The following is a 22,792-nucleotide window of genomic DNA, read 5'->3' as shown; positions in this document are numbered from 1 at the left end:
TCCTCCTTCACAACCAATTCATAGGAGTGAACACTCCTCCCAATCACGATCTCCAGTTAAGCCTCCATGAACACTTCCAATACTATTATTCAATGGAATTGTAGGGGACTGAAGAACAATTTTAATGATATACATTTACTTATACAAGATTTTAAGCCATCGGCATTTTGTTTACAAGAAACATATTTTAAAGAAAACGATCACATCGATATACGACAGTATACTCCATATCACTGCTTTTCTCCTCCTGGGCCGAAAGCAACTGGAGGTTCTTCAATATTAGTGAGACAGGGCACCATTCACAGTCCTGTTCCTCTAAATACCCATCTTCAAGCCGTTGCTGTCCGTGTAACGATGCACATTGTTTTTACATTGTGCTCTCTCTATCTTCCTCCTTCCTTTTCTGTGCAGCCTGGCGATCTGCAGGCACTTTATGACCAACTTCCTAAGCTCTGTATCATCATGGGCGATATGAATGGACACAATCCCTTGTGGGGAGGTACACATACAAACAGCAAAAGTAACATACTAGAACATTTTATTTCTGCCAACAATATCTGTCTCTTTAATGATGATTCCAACACTTATTTACATCCTGGTACAGGAACATATTCTTCCCTTGACTTATCAATTACTGACTCTACTCTGCTGGGTGAGTTTGAATGGTCAGTCCATGACGACTTGTGTGGAAGTGACCATTTTCCAACTATTCTTAAAGCTATATGTCCATCTGACGTCCCTCCTTTGTCACGAAGGAACTTTACCAAAGCTGACTGGCTTTTGTTTGAATCACTTTCATCCAACAGATTGAAGCCTGAACTGTTTATGGGAGTTCTTGACCCCGTCCAACTCTTTTCTGATGAACTGAACAAAATAGCCGATGACTGCATTCCAAAGTCCTCTACGATTCCACACATACGAAAACCATGGTTCAACAACGACTGCAAACAGGCTAGGAAGGCACGGAAAAAGGCTGAGCATTATTTCCGTCGCCACCCTATGGTCCATAATTTGAACAAATTCAAAATATTAAATGCAAAAGCACGACGTATCTTCAAACAAAATAAACGTCAATCTTGGCGAAACTATGTGTCGAAAATCAATTCGCGTACGCCGATATCAAAAGTATGGAACATGATCCAGAGAATCAAGGGCAAGGGTTCACAATCTAGCATTAAACATCTTAAAGACGGAGACCAAATATTAACTAGTAAATCTGACATTGCAAATAAACTTGGAGAAACTTTGGCCAGACACTCTTCCTCGTCGAATTATGTACCCCGGTTTCAAAAGTATAAAAACCAACAAGAAAGGACACCTATCAATTTCACTTCAGATAATGGGGAAGATTACAATGAAGTATTTTCGATCCATGAGCTTCGTACTGCTCTTGACCAGGCTCATGATACTGCTACAGGAGCTGATAACGTGCATTATCAACTCCTGAAGCACTTACCAGAATCATGTTTAGAAACGCTCTTAAACATTTCTGATGATATTTGGACGTCTGGAAACTTTCCCTCGTCTTGGCGAGATGCTATAATTGTTCCCATTCCCAAACCTGGACGTGATCATACTGATCCTTCCAATTATAGGCCCATTTCACTAACTAGCTGCGTTTGCAAGACCATGGAGCGCATGATAAATAATCGACTTGTTTGGTACTTGGAAACCAATAACCTAATAACAGATATACAGTGTGGTTTCCGAAAAAAACAGAAGTACTATCGATCATTTGGTGCGTTTGGAGTCTTTTGTTAAGAATGCCATAATTAATAAACAACACGCAGTGTCAATCTTTTTCGATTTAGAAAAAGCATATGACACAACATGGAAACATGGGATTTTAAAAGATTTACATGATTTTGGATTACGAGGCCGTTTGCCTCAGTTTATATCGAACTTTTTAAATGACAGACAGTTTCAAGTTCGAGTGGGTTCTACCCTGTCTGACCATTATAGTCAGGATCAAGGTGTTCCGCAGGGTAGTATATTGTCTGTCACATTGTTTAGCATTAAGATCAATAGTTTATCCAAGGTTTTAAACGATTCAGTTGATGGATCACTTTTTGTGGATGATTTTAATATTTCTTGTCGTGGTAAAAATATGCATACCATTGAACGGCAACTGCAGTTATGTTTAAACAAAATAAATAAATGGTGTTTAGAAAATGGCTTTAAATTTTCAAAGTCCAAAACTAACTGCATACATTTTTGCCGCAAATACAAACCGCATAAAGACCCTGAACTGTATTTAAACAATACACTTATCAAAGTTGTAAAGGAGGCCAAGTTTTTGGGTCTTATTTTCGACTCCCACTTGACGTTTTTGCCGCATATTAAATCACTTAAGGCCAACTGTCTGAAGGCACTAGATTTGTTAAAAGTTGTTTCAAATTCTAAATGGGGAGGAGATCAAACTACCCTGCTTAACTTATATAGATCACTTATCCGTTCGAAACTAGATTACGGATCCATCATATATGGTGGAGCTTGTGAAAGCAACTTAACACTTCTAGACTCTATCCACCACGAAGGTCTAAGACTTTGTCTTGGGTCCTTTAGAACTTCTCCCGTTGACAGTCTCTACGTTGAGGCTGATGAACCATCTCTTGAGCAGCGCCGTATAAAGTTAGCTTTACAGTACATTACTAAATTATACTCTAATGAATCTAACCCTGCCTATAACTGTGTTTTCAATCCCCTTTATGAGGATTTATACAACAAAAAGTCTTCTCTTGTCCCGCCCCTAGGACATAGAATTAAACCCTTTCTTTCTTCGGCCGGCATTGAGCTCGAAAACATAGCTCCATCCCGTCTTCTTTCTTCTCCTCCTTGGCAGTTGGTTAGACCTCAAGTCGACCTAACATTAACTTCCTTTAAAAAATCAGAAACTAATGAATTACAATATAAACAAGAATATAATCAATTAAAAATTAAATATAGCAATTACAAACCCTTATTTACAGATGGTTCCAAAGACGGTGGTGCAGTAGCTTGTGCCACTGTCATTGGATCCAGAACAATATCTTCTCGAATTCCAAAGAACAGTTCTATTTTTACTGCAGAAGCGAACGCCATATTAACAGCTCTCAAATATATTCAAAGACACCCTAAACATAACCAATATATTATCTTTTCCGACTCTCTTTCTTGCCTTCAGGCCATCAAAAATATTTCTTGTAAACATCCGCTTTTAATAGAAATAATTGAATTAATTAATAATCTTGCTACTGGCCAATACGACATCGTCTTTTGTTGGTTACCAAGCCATGTAGGCATTTCTGGCAATACAATGGCTGATCTTGCTGCCAAGGCAGCACTGAAGAAACCCGTGACACCACTTCTTATCCCATACTCTGATTATAAAGCTACAATCAGATCGTACATCCGAGACCTGATGCAAAAGAGGTGGGACACCCAAGTGGGTATGAATAAATTACATGCAATAAAACCTTATATTGGTTATACCCACTTGGGTTGTCAGTCCAGATTTGAGGAGGTCATTATGAGGCGATGTCGTATTGGCCATACACGATATACTCATGAATACCTTTTGAAAGGTGAGGATCTTCCGTTCTGCATCCCTTGTGATGAAAGAATCACAGTCAAGCATATCCTGCTTGACTGTGTAGAGTATTCCATCACAAGGGATCAGTATTTTAACTCACGAACTATGCAGGATCTTTTTACTCATACCAGCTCTCATTTAATTATTGCTTTCTTAAAAGAATTAGATTTGTTATCAGAATTGTAAATAGATAAATATTTTATTATTGGTAGTCTAGATTAATAACTGAGATTGTTAGTGGCTGTGCCCTCGAGGGGGGTTGAAGTATTGTAAAATTATTGTCCTCCTGAGAGGGTACGTAAGTCCAAAACATTCTATGTAAATTTAGTACGACCAAACTTTTAATCGTAGTATATTTGTTGTTTTTAATAATGGCTAACTTTCAGTATAATCGCCAACGGCTGAGGGGATGGTGTAAATCCATCTGGGGTCCACGCAGGTAGCAAAGGTACTGTAAGTCCCCATGGCCCCTAGTATGGTGATCTACCTTCAGTTGTTGGCGATCTGCAGCCCGTATTTTATGTTGTATTGTCCGAATAGTGGTAATTGTTTTAACTCTCCACACTAGTTTTAATTGTAAATGTGATGCTCTAGTAGTTTTACTGTCCTTTGACGACAGGATTTTATAATGTATACATATTTCATTTTAGTATCAAAATGTTCTCGTCACGATATGGCTGAAATATTGCCAATGTGACGTTAAGTATTAACTCACTCACTCACTCACTCTTGATCAAGCTCATGACACTGCTACAGGAGCTGATAACATACATTATCAACTCCTAAAGCATTTACCAGAATCCTGTTTAGAGACGCTCTTAGCAATATTTGATGATATTTGGACTTCCGGGAAATTTCCTTCTTCTTGGCGTGATGCCATAGTAGTACCAATACCTAAACCTGGACGTGATCATACGGATCCATCCAATTATCGTCCGATTTCATTAACTAGCTGTGTTTGCAAGACCATGGAACGCATGATAAATAATCGACTTGTTTGGTACTTGGAAACAAATAGCCTTATAACAGATATACAGTGTGGTTTCCGTAAAAACAGGAGTACTGTCGATCACTTAGTGCGTTTAGAATCATTTGTGAAAAACGCACTGATAAATAAACAACATGCTGTGTCTGTCTTTTTTGATCTTGAGAAGGCATATGACACCACTTGGAAATATGGCATTTTAAGAGATTTACATGACTTCGGGTTACGAGGTCGTTTGCCTGAATTTATAGCCAAATTTTTAAATAACAGACAATTCCAGGTCCGTGTGGGTTCTACCCTGTCTGATCATTACAATCAGGATCAGGGTGTTCCACAAGGCAGTATTTTGTCTGTTACTCTTTTTAGCATCAAGATCAACAGTTTATCGAAAGTTTTACATGATTCAATTGATGGATCGTTATTTGTGGATGATTTTAATATTTCTTGTCGTGGTAAAAATATGCATACCATTGAGCGGCAATTGCAGTTGTGTTTAAACAAGATAAATAAATGGTGTCTTGAAAACGGCTTTAAATTTTCTAAATCAAAAACTAACTGCATACATTTTTGTCGTAAATACAAACCACATAAAGACCCTGAACTATCTCTAGATGGGGCGCCCATTAAAGTTGTGAAGGAAGCCAAGTTCTTGGGTCTTATCTTTGATTCACATTTAACGTTTTTACCACATATTAAATCACTTAAAACTAAATGCCTGAAAGCACTTGACTTGTTGAAAGTGGTTTCAAATTCAAAATGGGGAGGGGATCAAGCTACCCTTCTCCATCTCTATCGATCACTCGTTCGTTCCAAACTCGATTATGGCTCAATCGTCTATGGTGGAGCCTGCAAAAGCAATCTTAAACTTCTTGATTCTGTCCATCATCAAGGTCTAAGACTTTGTCTTGGGTCTTTCCGAACTTCACCTATTGACAGTCTTTACGTTGAAGCCGACGAACCATCTCTTGCACAACGTCGTATAAAATTATCCTTACAATACATTACTAAATTATACTCTAATGATTCTAATCCTGCATACAACTGTGTGTTCAACCCACTTTATGAAGATTTGTATGACAAAAAGTCTTCTCTTGTTCCACCTCTCGGGCACAGAATTAAACCCTTTCTTTCTTCGGCCGGCATTGAGCTGGAAAATATAGCTCCCTCCCGTCTCCTTTCTTCTCCTCCTTGGCAATTGGTTAGGCCACAAGTTGACCTAACATTAACATCATTTAAAAAGTCAGAAACAAATGACTTACAATATAAACAAGAATATCATCAATTTAAACATAAATATAGCAATTACAAACCCTTATTTACAGATGGATCCAAGGACGGTGGCGCAGTGGCTTGTGCCACTGTCATTGGATCCAGAACTATATCTTGTAGAATTCCAGATAACAGCTCTATTTTTACTGCAGAAGCAAACGCCATATTAACAGCTCTCAGATATATTCAAAGACACCCTAAACGTAAACAATATATAATCTATTCCGACTCTCTTTCTTGCCTTCAGGCTATTAAAATATTTCTTGTAAACATCCACTTTTAATAGAAATTATTGAATTGTATAATGATCTTGCTACTGGCCAATACGACATCGTCTTTTGTTGGTTACCCAGCCACGTAGGCATTTCAGGGAATACACTGGCTGATCTTGCTGCCAAGGCGGCACTCAACAAATCTGTGACTCCACTTCTTATTCCATATTCAGATTATAAACCTACAATTAGATCTTATATCCGTGATCTAATGCAGAAGAAGTGGGACACTCAAGTAGGTATCAATAAATTACATGAGATAAAACCGTATATTGGTTACACCTACTTGGGTTGTCAGTCCAGATTTGAGGAGGTCATTATGCGACGATGTCGTATTGGCCATACGCGGTATACACATGAGTACTTGTTAAAAGGTGAGGATCCTCCGTTTTGTATCCCTTGTGATGAAAGAATCACAGTCAAGCATGTTTTGCTTGACTGTGTTGAATATTCCATCGCAAGGGATAACTATTTTACATCACGAAGTATGAAGGATCTTTTTAGTAATGTTTGTTGTCATTTAATCATTGCGTTTTTAAAAGAATTAGATCTGTTTCAGAACTTGTAAATAGATAACCATTTTATGATTGGAAGTTGAATCAGCAGGTAACATTGTTAATGGCTGTATCCTCGAAGGGGGTTGAAGTACCGTAAAATTATTGTCCTCCTGAGAGGGTACGTAAGTCCCAAAACATTTGGAATCAGATTTAATCTTCCACATTTTTTAGCTGTAGTATATGTGTCATCGTAATTTTTGGCTAATTTTGCACACAGTCGCCAGCAGCTGAGGGATGGTGTAAATCCAGCTAGGGACCATGCAGGTAGCAGAGGTACTGTAAGTCCCCATGGCCCCTAGTATGGTGATCTACCCTCTGTTGTTGGCGATCTACGGCCTGTTTTTATATTGTACTGTCCCAATAATGATACTATTATTTTTTAAGCTTCCACACTAGTTTTAATAATAACTATGATAATCTAGTGGTTTTACTGTCCTTCGTCGACAGGTTCTTCATAATATGCATATATATTCTTTTTGTCACGTATGTTCTTGTCACGATATGGCTGCAATATTGCCGATGTGACGTTAAATTTTAACTCACTCACTCACTTCCCCTTGGATCGCAATTGTTGACTTTGTTGGTCTTTCATCGGTTTTCAACGAGTCCTCATGCATACAAGTACGGGAGAACTTCAGGACTTCTCGGCTATTCCCGACGGAGTAATGTGGCGCGAAGGGTAGATACGAGTGACGGTACACTACAGTTATATATCAGCCGAAGTCCTGAATTCCACGTGTATAAAATTAATGTATAATAAGAGTTCTGATTACGAAAGCTCAGTGTCAAATGCGTTTTGACGAACCTAAAAAAGAAACATCCCGTATACGAAAATATTCTGTTTCCAGCTTCAAATACAAAAATTGAGTAAAACATTCAGATTCGGGATTTATATAAATGCCTAAACTGGATATGAAGAAAAGTCAAAGTTGAGGCTGAAATATGGAAAAATGTAGGTTTGGGTGTTCATGTTCATACATACATACATACATACATACATACATACATACATACATACATACATACATACATACATACATACATACATACATACATACATACATACATACATACATACATACATACATACATACATACATACATACATACATACATACATACATACAAATTCAGGATTTACGTCCCGAATGTGAACAAAAAATTCAGATTCGGGATTCGAATCCCAAATCCCGAATCTGTTCCTAACTTCATTTCTTCAATAATTTTACAGTACTTCAACACCCCTTCGAGGATACAGTCACTAACAATCTCAGTTACTAATTCCAATTCCAATCATAAAATACATATTTATTTACAAGTCAGACAACAAATCTAATTCTTTTAAAAATGTAATAATTAAATGAGAACTTACGCTACTAAAAAGGTCCTTCATAGTTCTTGATTTGAAATAACTGTCCCTTGCGATGGAATATTCAGCACAGTCAAGCAAAACATGCTTGACCGTGATTATTTCATCACAAGGGATGCAGAACGGAGGATCCTCGCCTTTCAAAAGATATTCATGCGTATATCTGGTGTGGCCAATACGACATCGTCGTATAATGACCTCTTCGTATCTGAACCGACAACCCAAGTAGGTGTAACCGATAATACGGTTTTATTGCATGTCATTTATTAATACCTACCTGGGGGTCCCACGTCTTCTGCATCAGATCACGGGTGTGGGATCTAATGGTAGCTTTATAATCAGTGTAGGGAATAAGAAGTGGTGTCACACATCTGTTGAGTGCTGCTTTAGCAGCAAGGTCAGCCAAAGTGTTACCAGAGATACCAACATGGCTGGGTAACCAACAGAAGACGATGTCGTATTGGCCAGTCGCAAGATCATTATACAGCTAAATAATTTCCATTAAAAGTTGATGTTAATACGATAAGTTTTTAATAACATGAAGGCAAGAAAGAGAGTCTGAAAAGAATATGCATTGTTTATGTTTAGGCTGTCTTTGAATATATTTAAGAGCTGTTAATATGGCGTTTGCTTCTGCAGTAAAAATAGAGCTGTTATCATGTATTCTAGAAGATATTGTTCTCGATCCGATGCCAGTGGCACAAGCTACTGCACCTGTAAATAAGGGTTTGGAATTGCTATATTTAGTTTTTAATTGATGATGTTCTTGATTACATTGCAATTCCTTAGTTTCAGATTTTTTTTAAATGAAGTTAATGGTAGGTCGAATTGTGGCCTAACAAACAGCCAAGGTGGAAAAATGTAAATAGATAAATATTTTGTAATTGGAAGATTAAATTAGTAACTCAAATCGTTAGCAGCTGTACCCTCAAAGGGGGTTGGAGTACTGTAAAAATTGTCCTCCTGAGAGGGTACATAAGTCCCAAAACATTTGATATGGCTGAAATATTGCCGATGTGACGTTAAATATTAACTCACTCACTCACTCTAAATCATAGTCTAGGATTCCCCCTGTTGGGATAACATACCATTCAAAGGTAATTTACGATGTCCGAATATTTCAAAGCTGGATTTAAGTAAAATCACCATTGCTGAAGGTATGATGTAAATCTTGATATCTATATCTATATCTGTAATTTACTAGTACTTGTGCTGTGAATCGCCAACACAAACTTCATTTCTGATCCCACTGATCATGGACGGAATCAATTATTATAATCATTCTCGTCATGGTAAGGCTGAAATATTGCATATATGATGATAAATATTAACTCTCTCACTTAACTCATTAAATTCGGGAAACAATCGAAAAGTAACATATATTTCATTATGCAGCTTCTACCGTACAATTTCGGGCATAAAATATTTTTTGATGAAATGAAAGACGTCAGTTTGACAATGATGCTAAAAAACTCTAGGAAACTGTTCTTCTGTGTGGCTGATATACTAGAATTCACTTCATGTTATTCATTTAGTATCTTGGTGATCTACCTTCAGTTGCTGTAATAGTGATATTAGTTTTAACTTTCCATACCACGTTAAATTGTAATCGTGATATCCTAGTTGTTTTACTGTACTTTGACGAGACGACTTTGTACTCTACACATATTCCATTTCAAAGACAAATATGTTCTAGTCACAATAGTCCCTAGTATGGTGATCTACCTTCGACTGTTGGCAAATTATTATCATCTTTTACCTTGTATTGTCATCTGTGGTTAAACTGTTTTAGATCTTATTACTAGTTTTAAATTCGAATTTGATGATCTAGTTACTTTACTGTTCTTTCTGGACAGGTGTTTTTTCATAATTTACAGTTAAGTATTATGTGTACAGTTAATTGTTCACGTCCCGATGTGGCTGAAATATTGCTGACCCTTGAAGACTCGGGCTAGAATAGGCCTTCAGCAGCCCATGGTTGCCATAAAGGGCGACTATGCTTGTCGTAAGAGGCGACTAACGCGGTACGGTATTGGGTGGTCAGAATTGCTGACTTAGTTGACACTTGTCATCGGTTCCCAATTGCGCAGATATATGCTCATGTTGTTGATCACTGGATTGTCTGGTCCAGACTCGATTATTTACAGACTGCCGCCATATAGGTGAGTGCGGCGTAAAACTAAACTCACTCACTGAAATATTACCGATGTGACGTTAAATTTTAACGCATTCTCACTCATTTAGTATCTTAGTCAACCTTTGCATAAGGTCGTTCGTGACTCAAACTGGTATGATTTCGCTGCCAAGATTTCATTGTACGCAGCTTGAACTGAGATAATAATTCCAGAGGCGTATCTAATGTACATTATCGATCTAGTGGCATCGGAGCCATGGAGAATCACAAGTGTTGACAAAGTCGTTACCTTGCACACAGACTGGCTTTCCAGATCGAGTCTTCAAACATCGTTGGCCAATGCTGCAAGCCATGAATGCACAGGAACCATCCGGGACCTTCAAAAGCGAGAGCGTAAAAGACGACAGTATCTCAAATCTGAGTCACATGGGTTTGCAAAACGGAATAAAGGCTATAGAAATGATATGAAAAAGAACAACGGAGAACTAGATGAGTTTACGGTGAAATGTTATCTTATAATGTCATGATTTCTCAAATTAATGATGCTGGGAATTGGACATTGCTACGTTTTAGTGGGCAGTGAGTTCCCCCTAGTTGGTCTACCAAAATGCTTTAAAGATATATGTTACCAAACGTAACCACGGCACTGTATCCATGTGGGGAATCGACCCCTGATGGAGAGTGAATGCTTTAACCACTAGGCTAATCCATTTCTACATGAATTTGTGAGAGTGCCGGTTAAAAATGTAATATTCCTTACTATTCCAGACATATTCAGTTTAAAAGAGTTTATAACTTACCTCTGAAAGTGACTTTAAGTTTAAAGTCACATTGGCAGTATTTCAGCAATATCATGACTAAGAAAGTTGTAAATTTATAGGAGAGACTAAGTTTGAAAGGGTTCATGTCAGTTTTACTCACATCTGAATAATTCTTTGGAAGATGTGTGTGCCCATCCTTCTTCTTGATGTTGTTTGAGTCATCCCTTGACAAACGACATGTTAAGGTTTCAATATCATACTGAAAACGCACACACAGGCCATGTGCAGTACATTTTTGCTCGCACAGCTTGATACCAACATTCGTGAAAGTGACAATCGTCTTAGGTCCACATTCATTCAAGCTTAATGCTGAAAATATACCTATCACAATTACTGTTAATTCCAGCAGTTTCCTGCAATTACTCAAATAGCATCCTGTCATCTTTCAGAGCCCAAATAAGAATACCCTCCTACAGAGAATGTTGTTGAAAAACCACCACGGGCTGGAATGGTGACGTTTCAGGGAGACGTTTCGAGTGAGCACATAACTGTTGACACCAATGGTTTGAGAATACAAGAGAACCAGGGTGTCTTCAGATCACTTACAGCTGAATCTAGCATCCAAAGGTCAACACACAGAACCCACAGTGTGCGGCTGCTGCTGTCATTAATATGTAGTGACCGTCGATCGCAAACTGTCTCTGATTAGTAACTGGGCTTGTTAGTGGCTGTACCCTCAAAGGAGGTTGAAGTTACTTAAAATATTTGTTCTTTTGAAAATTAGTACCAAAAGCTTTCAAAGCGAATTTTGCTCAACCATACATTTTAAACGTAGGATTTGTGTTATTTTAAATTCTGGCTAAGTCTTCTAGGTATCCAAAACACTACATCTTGTGGAATGAAATTGTGAGGAGACGAGATAATAATAAACAGCAATGGTTTGATCAAGAAACATGATGTACTGAAATATGAACTTGTGGATAGATTTCGCTGAGGATTGTCTGATTGTCTGGGGATTTTTCTTACCTTCAAGGGTTTCACAGATTTCAAAACAAATTCAGAGACCTTTGTCGTCTCAAAAAGGAGGATTATACAATATCAATGACCAACTCCATTTTATCAGATCATTCTTGTGGTGAAAGGGTTAAATCTTTTTGGGCTCATGGGAGACATTTTGTAGCGTTGCATGTAAATCGGTTCCATCAATTGACTGTTTATCATGGGTTGAATATTTTGAGGATGTTTTAACGATTCAAGATATTCATATTGATGAAGATTTATCATTTACAAAGGATTTAATCACAAACCATGAGGTGCAAGAATCGCTCTGTGAAAGCTGCTCTGATGATGATATGGATAATATTGTGAACATGGTCATGAGTATTGAAGAGGTGGAGTTTACGGCCAAATGTAAGTCCTGGTCCAGATGGTATTCCAGCGGAGCTGTAATAAAAGAGTTTTGCAGTCATTATGAATGTAGCTTGTTTAATGGCATGTTTAGGTCAGGCACATTTCCAGATCAGTGGTCACTCGGTATTATATTTTCATTGCATGAAAAAGAAAGCATTCACCAAGTAAATAATTATCGTTGTATTCTCTACTGGATATTTGTGGAATTTTTTTCAGTTCCATTTGAGCAGGCTTTTGAAAGAGGCTGGTGAGGTGTTAGATCTGTACCCTGTCAAGGTGGCTTGTAATGGCCATTCTACGGTCGTTAACATATTTAAACTCCAAAGTGTTGTACAGAAATATTTGCCAAAGAAAGGAGGCAGATTTTACTGTTTATTTGTTGATGTTCAATATCATCAGAGATATGTATTAAAGGCAAAGACTTGTGTTAAGTTAAATAATTTAAACGTTTCGGAATATTTCGATTCTTTGAGTGAGGTTCGACAAGGTTGTATTGTAAGTCCTTTTTTTTCGCGTTGTTTGTCAATCTGTGGTATATGGAATTGTAAACCAAAAGTCAGTGTCAGTTCTGTAATCTGATTGGTGGAAAAACATGATCAAATGGTATTAGATTCCCGGAAACTGCAAGACTATTCACTGCGTATTTACACGTAAACAATTGTTTTGTTGTGTCATCAACAGTGGTGACGTCATTCAAATCATATTGTTACGTATAGTGAGAATGACGTCACAAATGAGCAACTGCAGATGCTACCATGGGAACCAGCTGAAACGGCCAGCTGATGACATTTCACTGCTGTACTCATACTCGATGTAAACGAGTGCTGACAGTAAAACCCCTTTAGTTTACTTTTTTGTTTACAATGTCGATAAACATCATCTGTTGACCAATTCCCAGGTGTTATTGAGAGTTTGAAGCACGGGAATATTTCATTTGAAACCTCCGGCTGACGCCGTCGGTTCCAAATGCATTCCCGTAATCAAATACTCAAAAACACCCGGAAATTGGCCAACACATGATATTTATCTCCTAAATAAATACCTGTGGGGATGTGGGTGTGGTTATGGGTGTGGTTATTGATCCAGAGTTTACAGAATTGTATTTGCTTCTGTATGCACCTCGTTTACGTTTGTTTTTGGTTTTTTTGGGTTTTTTTTTATTTTATAAAGAATAGGGTTCATAAATTTTGAGAAAACAAAGGTGCTAGTCTTTAGAAATGGTGGTAAATTAAGGCCGTATGAATCATGGTACTTTGGTAATCATAAGTTAAACGTTTCTACATATTATAATTATTTGGATCTCTTGTTTTCAAATAGACGTTCACGGTCTTATCGGTTCAAAATTTGTTAAATAAATTGTCCTCAAATCCTAAAAGACTTACAAATATTTCTCCATCTATTCTGTTCAAAATCTTTGACATTCAGATCAAGCCGATAATTTCGCATGCTTCAGAAAAATGGGGCTTTGAGAAATCGCCTGCGTTATTGAACAGTTTCACATTAGGTTTTGTAAGTATGTGTTGGGTGTAAGTTACGAATGGTCTAACGCGGTTATTGGGCAGAAAGTGGTAGAAAATATGATTATGTTGATAGCTTATTACGTGTTATGAAGTACTTTTTTTCAAATTGTTACTCTTACCAAAGGATAGCTGTCATATCATATCGCACAATTTAGACAAATTTGGTAGGACAACGTGGGTATATTTCGTCCGGAATACTTTGTTCAATGATGGTTTTGGTTTTGTACGGGAAGCTCAAGGAGTTGGCAAAGAGGAACAGTTTTTGACAGATTTTTATGCATGAGTTGGCGATTGTCAAAAGTAGCTCATATTTTCAGAAATCCACAAATGTTCATTTCTTGATGTTTATTAAAAGCGTATTTTGCATTGAGTCATATTTAACTTTCTTGAAATCTAAAGATGCGAGGCGTAGAACAACAATGTTACGAATCGATGCAAGTCCAATATATAGACATACCGGTAGATTTGACGGAATTCCGAGGCACCAAAGATTTTGTAATATTTGTAATGATAATTTTGTAGAAAATGAATTTCATTTCCTATCTGAATGTAAACGTTATTATGATTTACGCTGTAAGTATCTTAAAACATTACTAGATCACATAAATCAGCAATAGTTTATTAATACATTGCCATGTAACATATTTTCAACAGCAACTAACATTAACATCATATGTCATATTTGGGATTTGACTTTCTCAGTAAAGTACATATTCTAGTACTTTTTTGGTTAGCTCAACCATAAAAGTACTAGAATATGTACTTTACTGAGAAAGTCAAATCCCACTTTCTAAACGGCATTGTCTAATCATAACATTAACATCTTCTTACATTAAGGAAGCATTGTCATTGCGTTGGTTATACATATGAATCTGCATATGACTGGCAAAAGCCACTATCTTGTAATTACACTTGTTTATTTTGTATTGTACTTGGGCCTAAAACCTTGTTACGAAATAAGCTTGATTGATTGACCATGGACCACTAAAGTCGCCTTTTTATGGATTACACTTCGTCTGGGTTATTTGTTTAACAAATTCAAACAAAGATTTAATGACCTCAATAAAATACGGCAAACAGTTAGCCTACATTCTCTTGCGCCTGTTCAAATTCAACTGTTAATTTGTTTACATTGTTAACTCTAGCCAGATCAGTAGAGGAACGGTTTCAGGTCATTCAGTATGTCTGGGGCCTTATTCCTGTCAGGTGTATTAATCATTGTTTATGTGAAAATCTCTGACAGAGCCTTCTTTCAGAGCAATACATCTGCTTGTCATTTAAAAAAGATTAATATAAGAAAACCCCAGTCCGTTTCTTCTTTTGGTGTATATGCTGATGTATATTTAAATACTTCAAACGTTTATTTATTTCCTGTGTAAATATTCTAGGAGGCGATGTTGTCTGACCTTTATCCTTTAGTCATTTTCGTCTACAGCTGACAAGTGACTTTGATAAACTGCGCGAGGGAGTTTTTCATTTCTAAAGCTAACTGGTGATCAGTACATTTGCACTAAGATAGTCATAGTGCATGATAAAACATCTGCCTTATGATGATGGTTCCTTAGGTCACACACACTTCATGGAAAGTCACACACACTTTATTTCAAAATCAGAATGATAAATACGAGCGACAAAAAATGTCCTCGTCCATTTGAAATATGTGCTAGAAGTATGGTCAACAGCACGATTCGGAGTGTATAACAGGCAGGTGTTTAGTCAGTGTTAGTGAGTGCTTCGTGACTCTAGCAGTTCCTTTCATGTGTGGACCTTGGGTATCATTTTGGAATTATATTGACAATAGAGTCTTTGTCAAAAGGCAGTGAAATCATAGGCCACATCATTTGTTTATCAAACTGAATTACTCTGTCGATTTGAAAGCTGTTCATAGATATTGCGCAGAGTTGAGTGCGAAATCAGTGTATATATAAAATGTACGTTACTGTCAACAAAGGACAGTAAATAACAAGGTTATCACAGGTGGTGTTTAACACGAGTGTGTAATCATGCAGTACTGGAGAATGTGACCTCAGTTCGTTTTGACTCCCTCATTGTAGAGTGTGTGAACCAACCAATTATCAAACAGAAAATTTGTCAATCTTGTGGTTGTTCTTTCTAACCGCAGTCCACTAATCTTCTGTCGAGGCATTGGTCATGAAGGGACACGTTCAATATTCCCAAAATGGAACACGTATTGAAACCAAATATTGTCCTCTGCGAAACATTTCACATTTGTACTAAATTAATATTGTAAATAATGACACCTATGTATTTCAGCCCTTTAGTGATTGTGCATGCACGTGATGTTTAACTGAGAAAAGTATTGTTACGCTTCCAAGACGTCTTAACACGTCAGTGGTGATGGCCAAGAAGGCGCCCATGAAGTCTTTCAACCATTTGTTATCCCATACTCCGAATATAAAATCGTGATTAGATCTTACATCTGTATTATAATGAAGGTAGTAATAAAGAGATAACATCAAATAAAACGGATGTCACTCGAGATCTGAAGATATCGTTTTTTTATGATTTCCCATTAGCCGTACAATATATACACATGAATATGTATAAAATGAAAGTCATAATGGTGAAACATCTCCTGCTTGACTATGAATTTCCCATCAATATTACAGTGCAATAACTGGGAACGATAGTTATCATTCAATCTCATTTAACTCTACGATCTGTTTCATAACGTTATTTATTCTGAGCCTGGTGATCTACCTTGATTTGCTGACCTCTTCCACATAGTTGTGCCCTCAGAGTGGAGTAAGAGGATTAGTTACTTTACTATTTTCTTTGACAAATAACTTTCCTTGACAACAATTAAGGACTTGTTTTAGTCACCATATCAATATGACTATATATGGTAATTCATTCACACACTATATTTCCTCGCTGAATGGTTAACCCTTTGATATCAGAGAAATGGTGGAAATCCAGCTGGGATACCATGCAGGCCGTACTAACACCGTCTGTGTGGCCACGGGTGTGATTTCGTCATTGCTTCGTCAATGTATGAAATGTTTAAGTCACGTCAATGTGACTTAAAATACTAACGCACTCGCTCAAACACACACTGAAAGACTGACCACACGATGGTCCTCCAACCAAACCACTGGCACTTTTTGTTGCCGTGACTAAAGGTTAACCAGAACCTCAGAACCAGCAAAATACAACACCGAGAAGACTGATATTTCAATAACAGCAAGATACAAAATATACACAAGAGAGATTTCACGTACAACATAACTGGGTCAGTTCTAAAATAATGGGTCACAAAATATAATGTCAACTCACCGAAGTCTTGATGTGAGAGTGAGAAGTAGTTGTGCAGAATGTAACACAGCGAGCAGTCAGGCAGCGGCTATGAAGATCAAGCGTTGACGGAGATTGATAATTTTACTCCAGTATATATGTGTGTCCGACAACACGGCAACTAGCCTTTATACATACATTCAATCATTGGAATACTCTAGAACAGTAGTAGTTTCGTGTTTACCTCTATTCAAAGGGAGGTAACTCTAGAGAACTACCTTCAAGGCCTGCCAATTATATACTAATGCCGCTGAACATTTGTCATACGGAATGTGACCCGTAATTATTATTACTCAAAACAGTAAACGTTGTGAGCCAATAATAATTGTGTCTTAATCAATAATACAATTTACAAAAAATACACTCTCGTAACACCTATCAAGCACCATGACAAATATTCTTTAAAGGTCACATGCAACCAAAAAATCAAACATAATTAAAACACATTTATCACTTATTCATGACATATAATATACATTGCTGCTTTTAAAAAAAACCAAATAAACACAATTATAAGCGTACAATCGCGATTCAAAAGTGCAATATTTTGTACTTGGGCTTACTTCCCCCGAAACGAAGCCCTCGGGAGACCGAACCCAGTCATAGTGGGTGGATATGCACTCAAGTGTAACGACGGCTTCCGATTGGCTGGTTCATTTGCTGATATGCCGAGGGTTCATTGTGTGTACAGAAAGATGATCTGTTTGGTGGGCATTTTAGAAGTATAGCCAGTCACAAGAAAGTAAGATTCTTTATGGATAACAACTTCTTTTTGCGTACTTGATGCGTCGTTTCAATATGGATTCATATACTGTTGTCAAACAAAATCATATACACTAAAAGAAGTCGTTATCCATGAAGAATGTATATAGAGATGTTGGATTTGGAAAATATCTGTTCTCTGAATTTGCGCTCGATCCAATCAAAAATCATGTCAGTAAAGATGGTAAACTACTGGGTGGCTGGAATCTGTCATTCGTCCAAGTACAAAGCAGGACTTGAAAGTGACTTGACTTGAAAGTGAGTTTGCACCAATTTCCGTCAGATCCAGTCATCCGAAAAAAATGAATGTAGTATGTTTGCAACCCACAGACATAAAACATGTCATGTGTATCACACGTGCCTAATCACATAATGTGGCAGACACGGGACTCGGGTGCACGAGTCATAAATCAACATATTTTCTTTATGTTGTATAGTCTGATAGGTGTTAAGTTCAAATTGCACGTGGTCAGTGATTGAAGCTGTGTATTGCATGTTGTCTTTAGCAGACAGGCAGGTGTGAATAAACCAGACACTGAGCTTTCTCTGTGACAGAGACTGCTTACTACAATCAACAATTTGTTTACGTAACAAGTAGATTATTTACTTGTTTGTGTACACAACAAAGACTAGACTACTGCTCACAACCTCAGACGCTGGGCATGCATATTGTTTCAAGCTCCGCGAACCTATTCACTGCGCATGCGTTATGGACGCAGCGCAGCGCAGCTGTTGAAACCAGTTTTCCCCCCAGCGCTGGGGGGAATTTAGTGAAACGTTTGAACTCCGATTTCGCGGGCTTTTTTTCATTGCGTTTTTTTTTCAACTTTATAGGTTGAATTGGCATTTTTTATGATTTGTTTCGGTAAGTGCACACCGAAAGGTACCAGAATCTGCAAAGTTGTGTTTTACGTTGCATGTGACCTTTAACTTTATCAAGAAATACAGAGGCTTACAGTATGCATACGGCAACCACAAGTTGTTTGAGAAAGGAAATGGGTCACAGTTTAATATTTTGCTCAACAGTCACGTGAAACAAGACAGCGATAACACGCGTGTTGACCTTTACGTTTTGCTAGAATGGCTGCTGTGTCCCCATCCTTGTTCGTGGCATTAATGTCAGCCATGTTCTGTGAAAGGATATTCTTCACTATCTCCACATGTCCACCTAAGGAGGCCAGATGAAGGATGGTGTGACCCTCATCATCCACGAAGTCAGTTCTGCAACCGCTACTCAAAAGTACGTTGAATGCTTCCCTTTTCCCACAGTATGCCGCTGTCATCAATGGTGTCCTTCCGTATCTTCCTCTACTGTTAATGTCCACCATGTTCTGTGATATGATATACTGAACCATCTTTGCATGCCCCCCAATTGACGCACAATGAAGAATGTTGTCTCCGCGATCATCAACGTCTGACACATTTGCTCCCACACTCACGAGGTACTTAAATACATCTATGTATACAAAATGTACAGTCGTCATCAGGGGAGTTCTTCCATACATACCCCTACTGTTAATATCAACACTTACGTTTGAGAGTAGATGCTTAACTATATCCAAATGGCCCCCTCTACAGGCCCAGTGCAAGATGTTGTCATCGTCATCATCCAGTTGTGACACATTAGCACCCATACTCACGAGAACATCAAATACTTTTCTGTGTCCTTTGCATACGGTGGTCATCAGGGGAGTTTTTCCCCACTTGCTTCTACTGTTAATGTCAACACTGCAGCGTGAGAGTACATACCTCACCATATCCACATGCCCTCCTCGGCAAGCCGAGTAGAGGACATTGTCACCTTCACCATCAACTAGTGACGCGTTAGCCCCTAGTTCCAAGAGAACATCAAACACCTGTCTGTGTCCATGATATACGGTCGTCATTAGGGGAGTTCTACCCAAATGTCCTCTACTGTTAATATCTGCACTGTAGTTTGAGAGTAGGTGCTTCACTATATCCACATGTCCTCCACTGCAGGCCCAGTGCAGGGTGCTGTCACCGTTATTATCAACGTGTGACACATTAGCCCCTTTTCTTATCAGAAACTCAACTATTTGGTAATGTCCCTTCTTTGCTGCTGTCATGAGTGGTGTTCTTCCATACTTCTTGGCTCTTCTGTTGACGTCGTCCAAACTCCGGGATAGGATATCTCTCACTCGGGTCAGGTTCCCCTTCTCACAGGCGTCGTGTAGGGGGCCGTCAGCAAATGTTTCTTGTTTGGCAACGACATGTTGTGGTGGCCTCTCAGCGTACGTCTGCTTCCCATCTGTTGATGTGTTATGGTGATACAACGAAAGTAATGTTTTAGCATCAGTCATTGCAAAAGGTGTAAAGAATATAAACTATGTGACAACATTGCACTGTCGCAATCTGTGATATGCGACATAAGTGAAACGGTACTACGTGTCCTTAAAGTGGTAGCAATGGTAATTTTATGAACATACATACATATCTTAGAGGTGTGACGATACAGAAAATTCACGATTCGATACACATCACGATATGCTATCTTCAGTTATTTTCTTTCGAAACGTATATTTTGATATCAAGTAACAGTGTAAATACTGACATAATTGTCAATTTCTAGTGACAGTTGACAATTCTGATGTTAATGATACGTATCACGATGCTCCAAAAGTATCGATATATTTATCGTTCGATAAAGTAGAGATGGTAAATATCCCGTATCTGGAAAGAGTGTTGATGGGAAAGAGTGCTCATCCCTCATCTTACATGAAAGAAACTGTGACGATCTAGGAGATCACCTTGCATTAGACCCATTCTAACCAAGATCTTCACGGGTCCATCAGAACCTCGCTCACGGGATTTGGTAAATAGTAATCGGTATGTGATCACCACATAAGCGTGGAACATATGCAACGGCATTTACGAGCGTTACAATACATTTTGTCTAAATCTGTGACTTCAATTCAGGAAACCGTTAAAATGGTAATGACCTTCAATAGCCGATGAGAACTACTGTAGCATTTCTGACACAGAAATAGTTTTACTGGAACGAAAGTCGACAGGTTGACCCTGATGCCGATTAATGTCAGGAAACTGCTTTTCTCACTGGCTAATATCAGGTTTGTTAATTCGTACGTCAGTCAACGTTTGCATACGGCAGTGTTATTCACTATGAGATGTTTAGCCTTCGGGTTAGCAAAGGTTTGATTTTCGTACATACCATAGATTGCAGATTGTGTGGTATATGAACCTAACTGGAAAAAGACAAGTCGTTACCTTGTACACAGACAACACTTCCAGATCGAGCCTTTAAACGACGCTGTCCAACAATACAAGTCTTAGAGGCACAAGAACCACCGAAGACCTTCAAACAGAAAAACAGAAAATGTATGATGTCACAGTATGTCGCAACTGATTCATTTGGTTGAATCACATGGGCTTATTTATAGAAATGTATTCAATATGATATATTATATATGGTAAATCACAAAGAATGATGGAGAACAAAGCAATGTGTTTGTGATAATATGTATTTATAATGACATTTCTCACATATTCTGGCAAACTGGTGACGTCGTGCAATGGATGCTGTTACTTTTTAGAAGGCAATGACTTAAAAATTAGCGTTACAATTTAATTTTAAATTTTAAATTTAGAACTGTCATCAAAGGTCAGTAAAAATACTAGATTGTCCCAGCTCTTAAAATACATCAGGAATACAATATAAAAAGGGGTTAAAGATCATCAGCAACTGAAGGGTTAGGACCATGCTACGAACCCTCGGGACCTACAGTGCTTTGGCTACTTCCATGGACCCCAGCTGAATTTACACTATCTCTTCAGCAGCTGGTGATTGTAGGTAAGTTAACCCATACTTCCATACCTCATCACATGAATGCTACCTTTAGAGATCTGGTAGGTTTAAATTACTTTGAAAGTGTTTTTGACTTGCGTACTCTCGGAGGAGGACAGTTTTACGATATTGTACCCCCCTTCGAGGAGACATCCGCTAACAGTCTTACTAACATCCAATAATAAAAAATATATCTATTTGCAAAACACAACAATCACCATTTGCCGATAATTTCTACTTCCTATAAAAGCTCAATGATTAAAACATAATTTGCATTAATAAAAAGATCCTTCAATGTTTTGACTTTTAAATACGTATGTGATGGGAAAATCAATAGTCAAGCAGGACATGCTTGACCGTGATTCTCTCATCCCAAGAGATACAAAACAGAGAATTTCATGACAGTGAGTTGTAACACTCCAAAAGAGAAAATGCCCGTCATTTATTGTCATTCGTAAGACCATCAAAGACATCTTTTACTAAACTTAACCATGACTCTTCATGAGGATTTCTTGGTTTCATGGCGATTTTACTCACTTCTGAAGAATTCCTGGAAATATTTGTACATGCTTCCTTCTTCTTAATCTTCTTTGAGTCATCTCTTGATAAACGACATGTTAAGGTTTCAATATCATATTCCAAACTCAAACAATGGCCATGTTCTTCACATTTTACTTGGCATAGCTTGATGCCAACATTCCTGAAAGCGGGAGCCGTCTCAGATTCACACTGCTTCAAGCTTGATGTTGGAAATATATCAATCAAAATTACTGTTAATTCCAGTAGTTTGGCACAGTCGTTGAAACTGCTTGGTATCATCTTTGAGAGATTACAAAGAACCTTCCGCTACAAGGATGTTGTCGAACAACTGCCACGTCGTTGAATGGTCACACGCAGGTGGACAATGAACGCAAAGTCGTGGACACAAATGTACGGGGGCTACAAGAAGACCAGAATATCTTGAAATCACTAACAACTGAGTATAACGACCAAAGGTCATCACGCGAAGCACTGCATACACGGCTCCTACTGACATGAATATTT

General features: G+C 37.9%; 1 protein-coding gene across 1 annotated transcript in view; it reads right to left on the bottom strand.

The window, feature by feature from the left end:
• LOC137256516 (serine/threonine-protein phosphatase 6 regulatory ankyrin repeat subunit B-like) overlaps window positions 1–20,246 on the bottom strand; it is a 67,413-nt gene extending 47,167 nt beyond the window's left edge. The window contains exons 1-2 of the mRNA XM_067794357.1: window positions 19,675–20,246; window positions 18,995–19,146 (exon numbers count right to left, since the gene is read on the bottom strand). Of these exons, the coding sequence (XP_067650458.1) occupies window positions 18,995–19,146; window positions 19,675–20,246 (724 nt within the window). The remainder of the gene's footprint in view (window positions 1–18,994; window positions 19,147–19,674) is intronic.
• Between the last annotated feature and the right edge of the window lie 2,546 nt (window positions 20,247–22,792).

This window comes from Haliotis asinina, chromosome 11 (assembly GCF_037392515.1).
Source record: "Haliotis asinina isolate JCU_RB_2024 chromosome 11, JCU_Hal_asi_v2, whole genome shotgun sequence".
Lineage (NCBI taxonomy): Eukaryota > Metazoa > Mollusca > Gastropoda > Lepetellida > Haliotidae > Haliotis > Haliotis asinina.
This window is presented reverse-complemented; position numbering and strand designations above follow the sequence as displayed.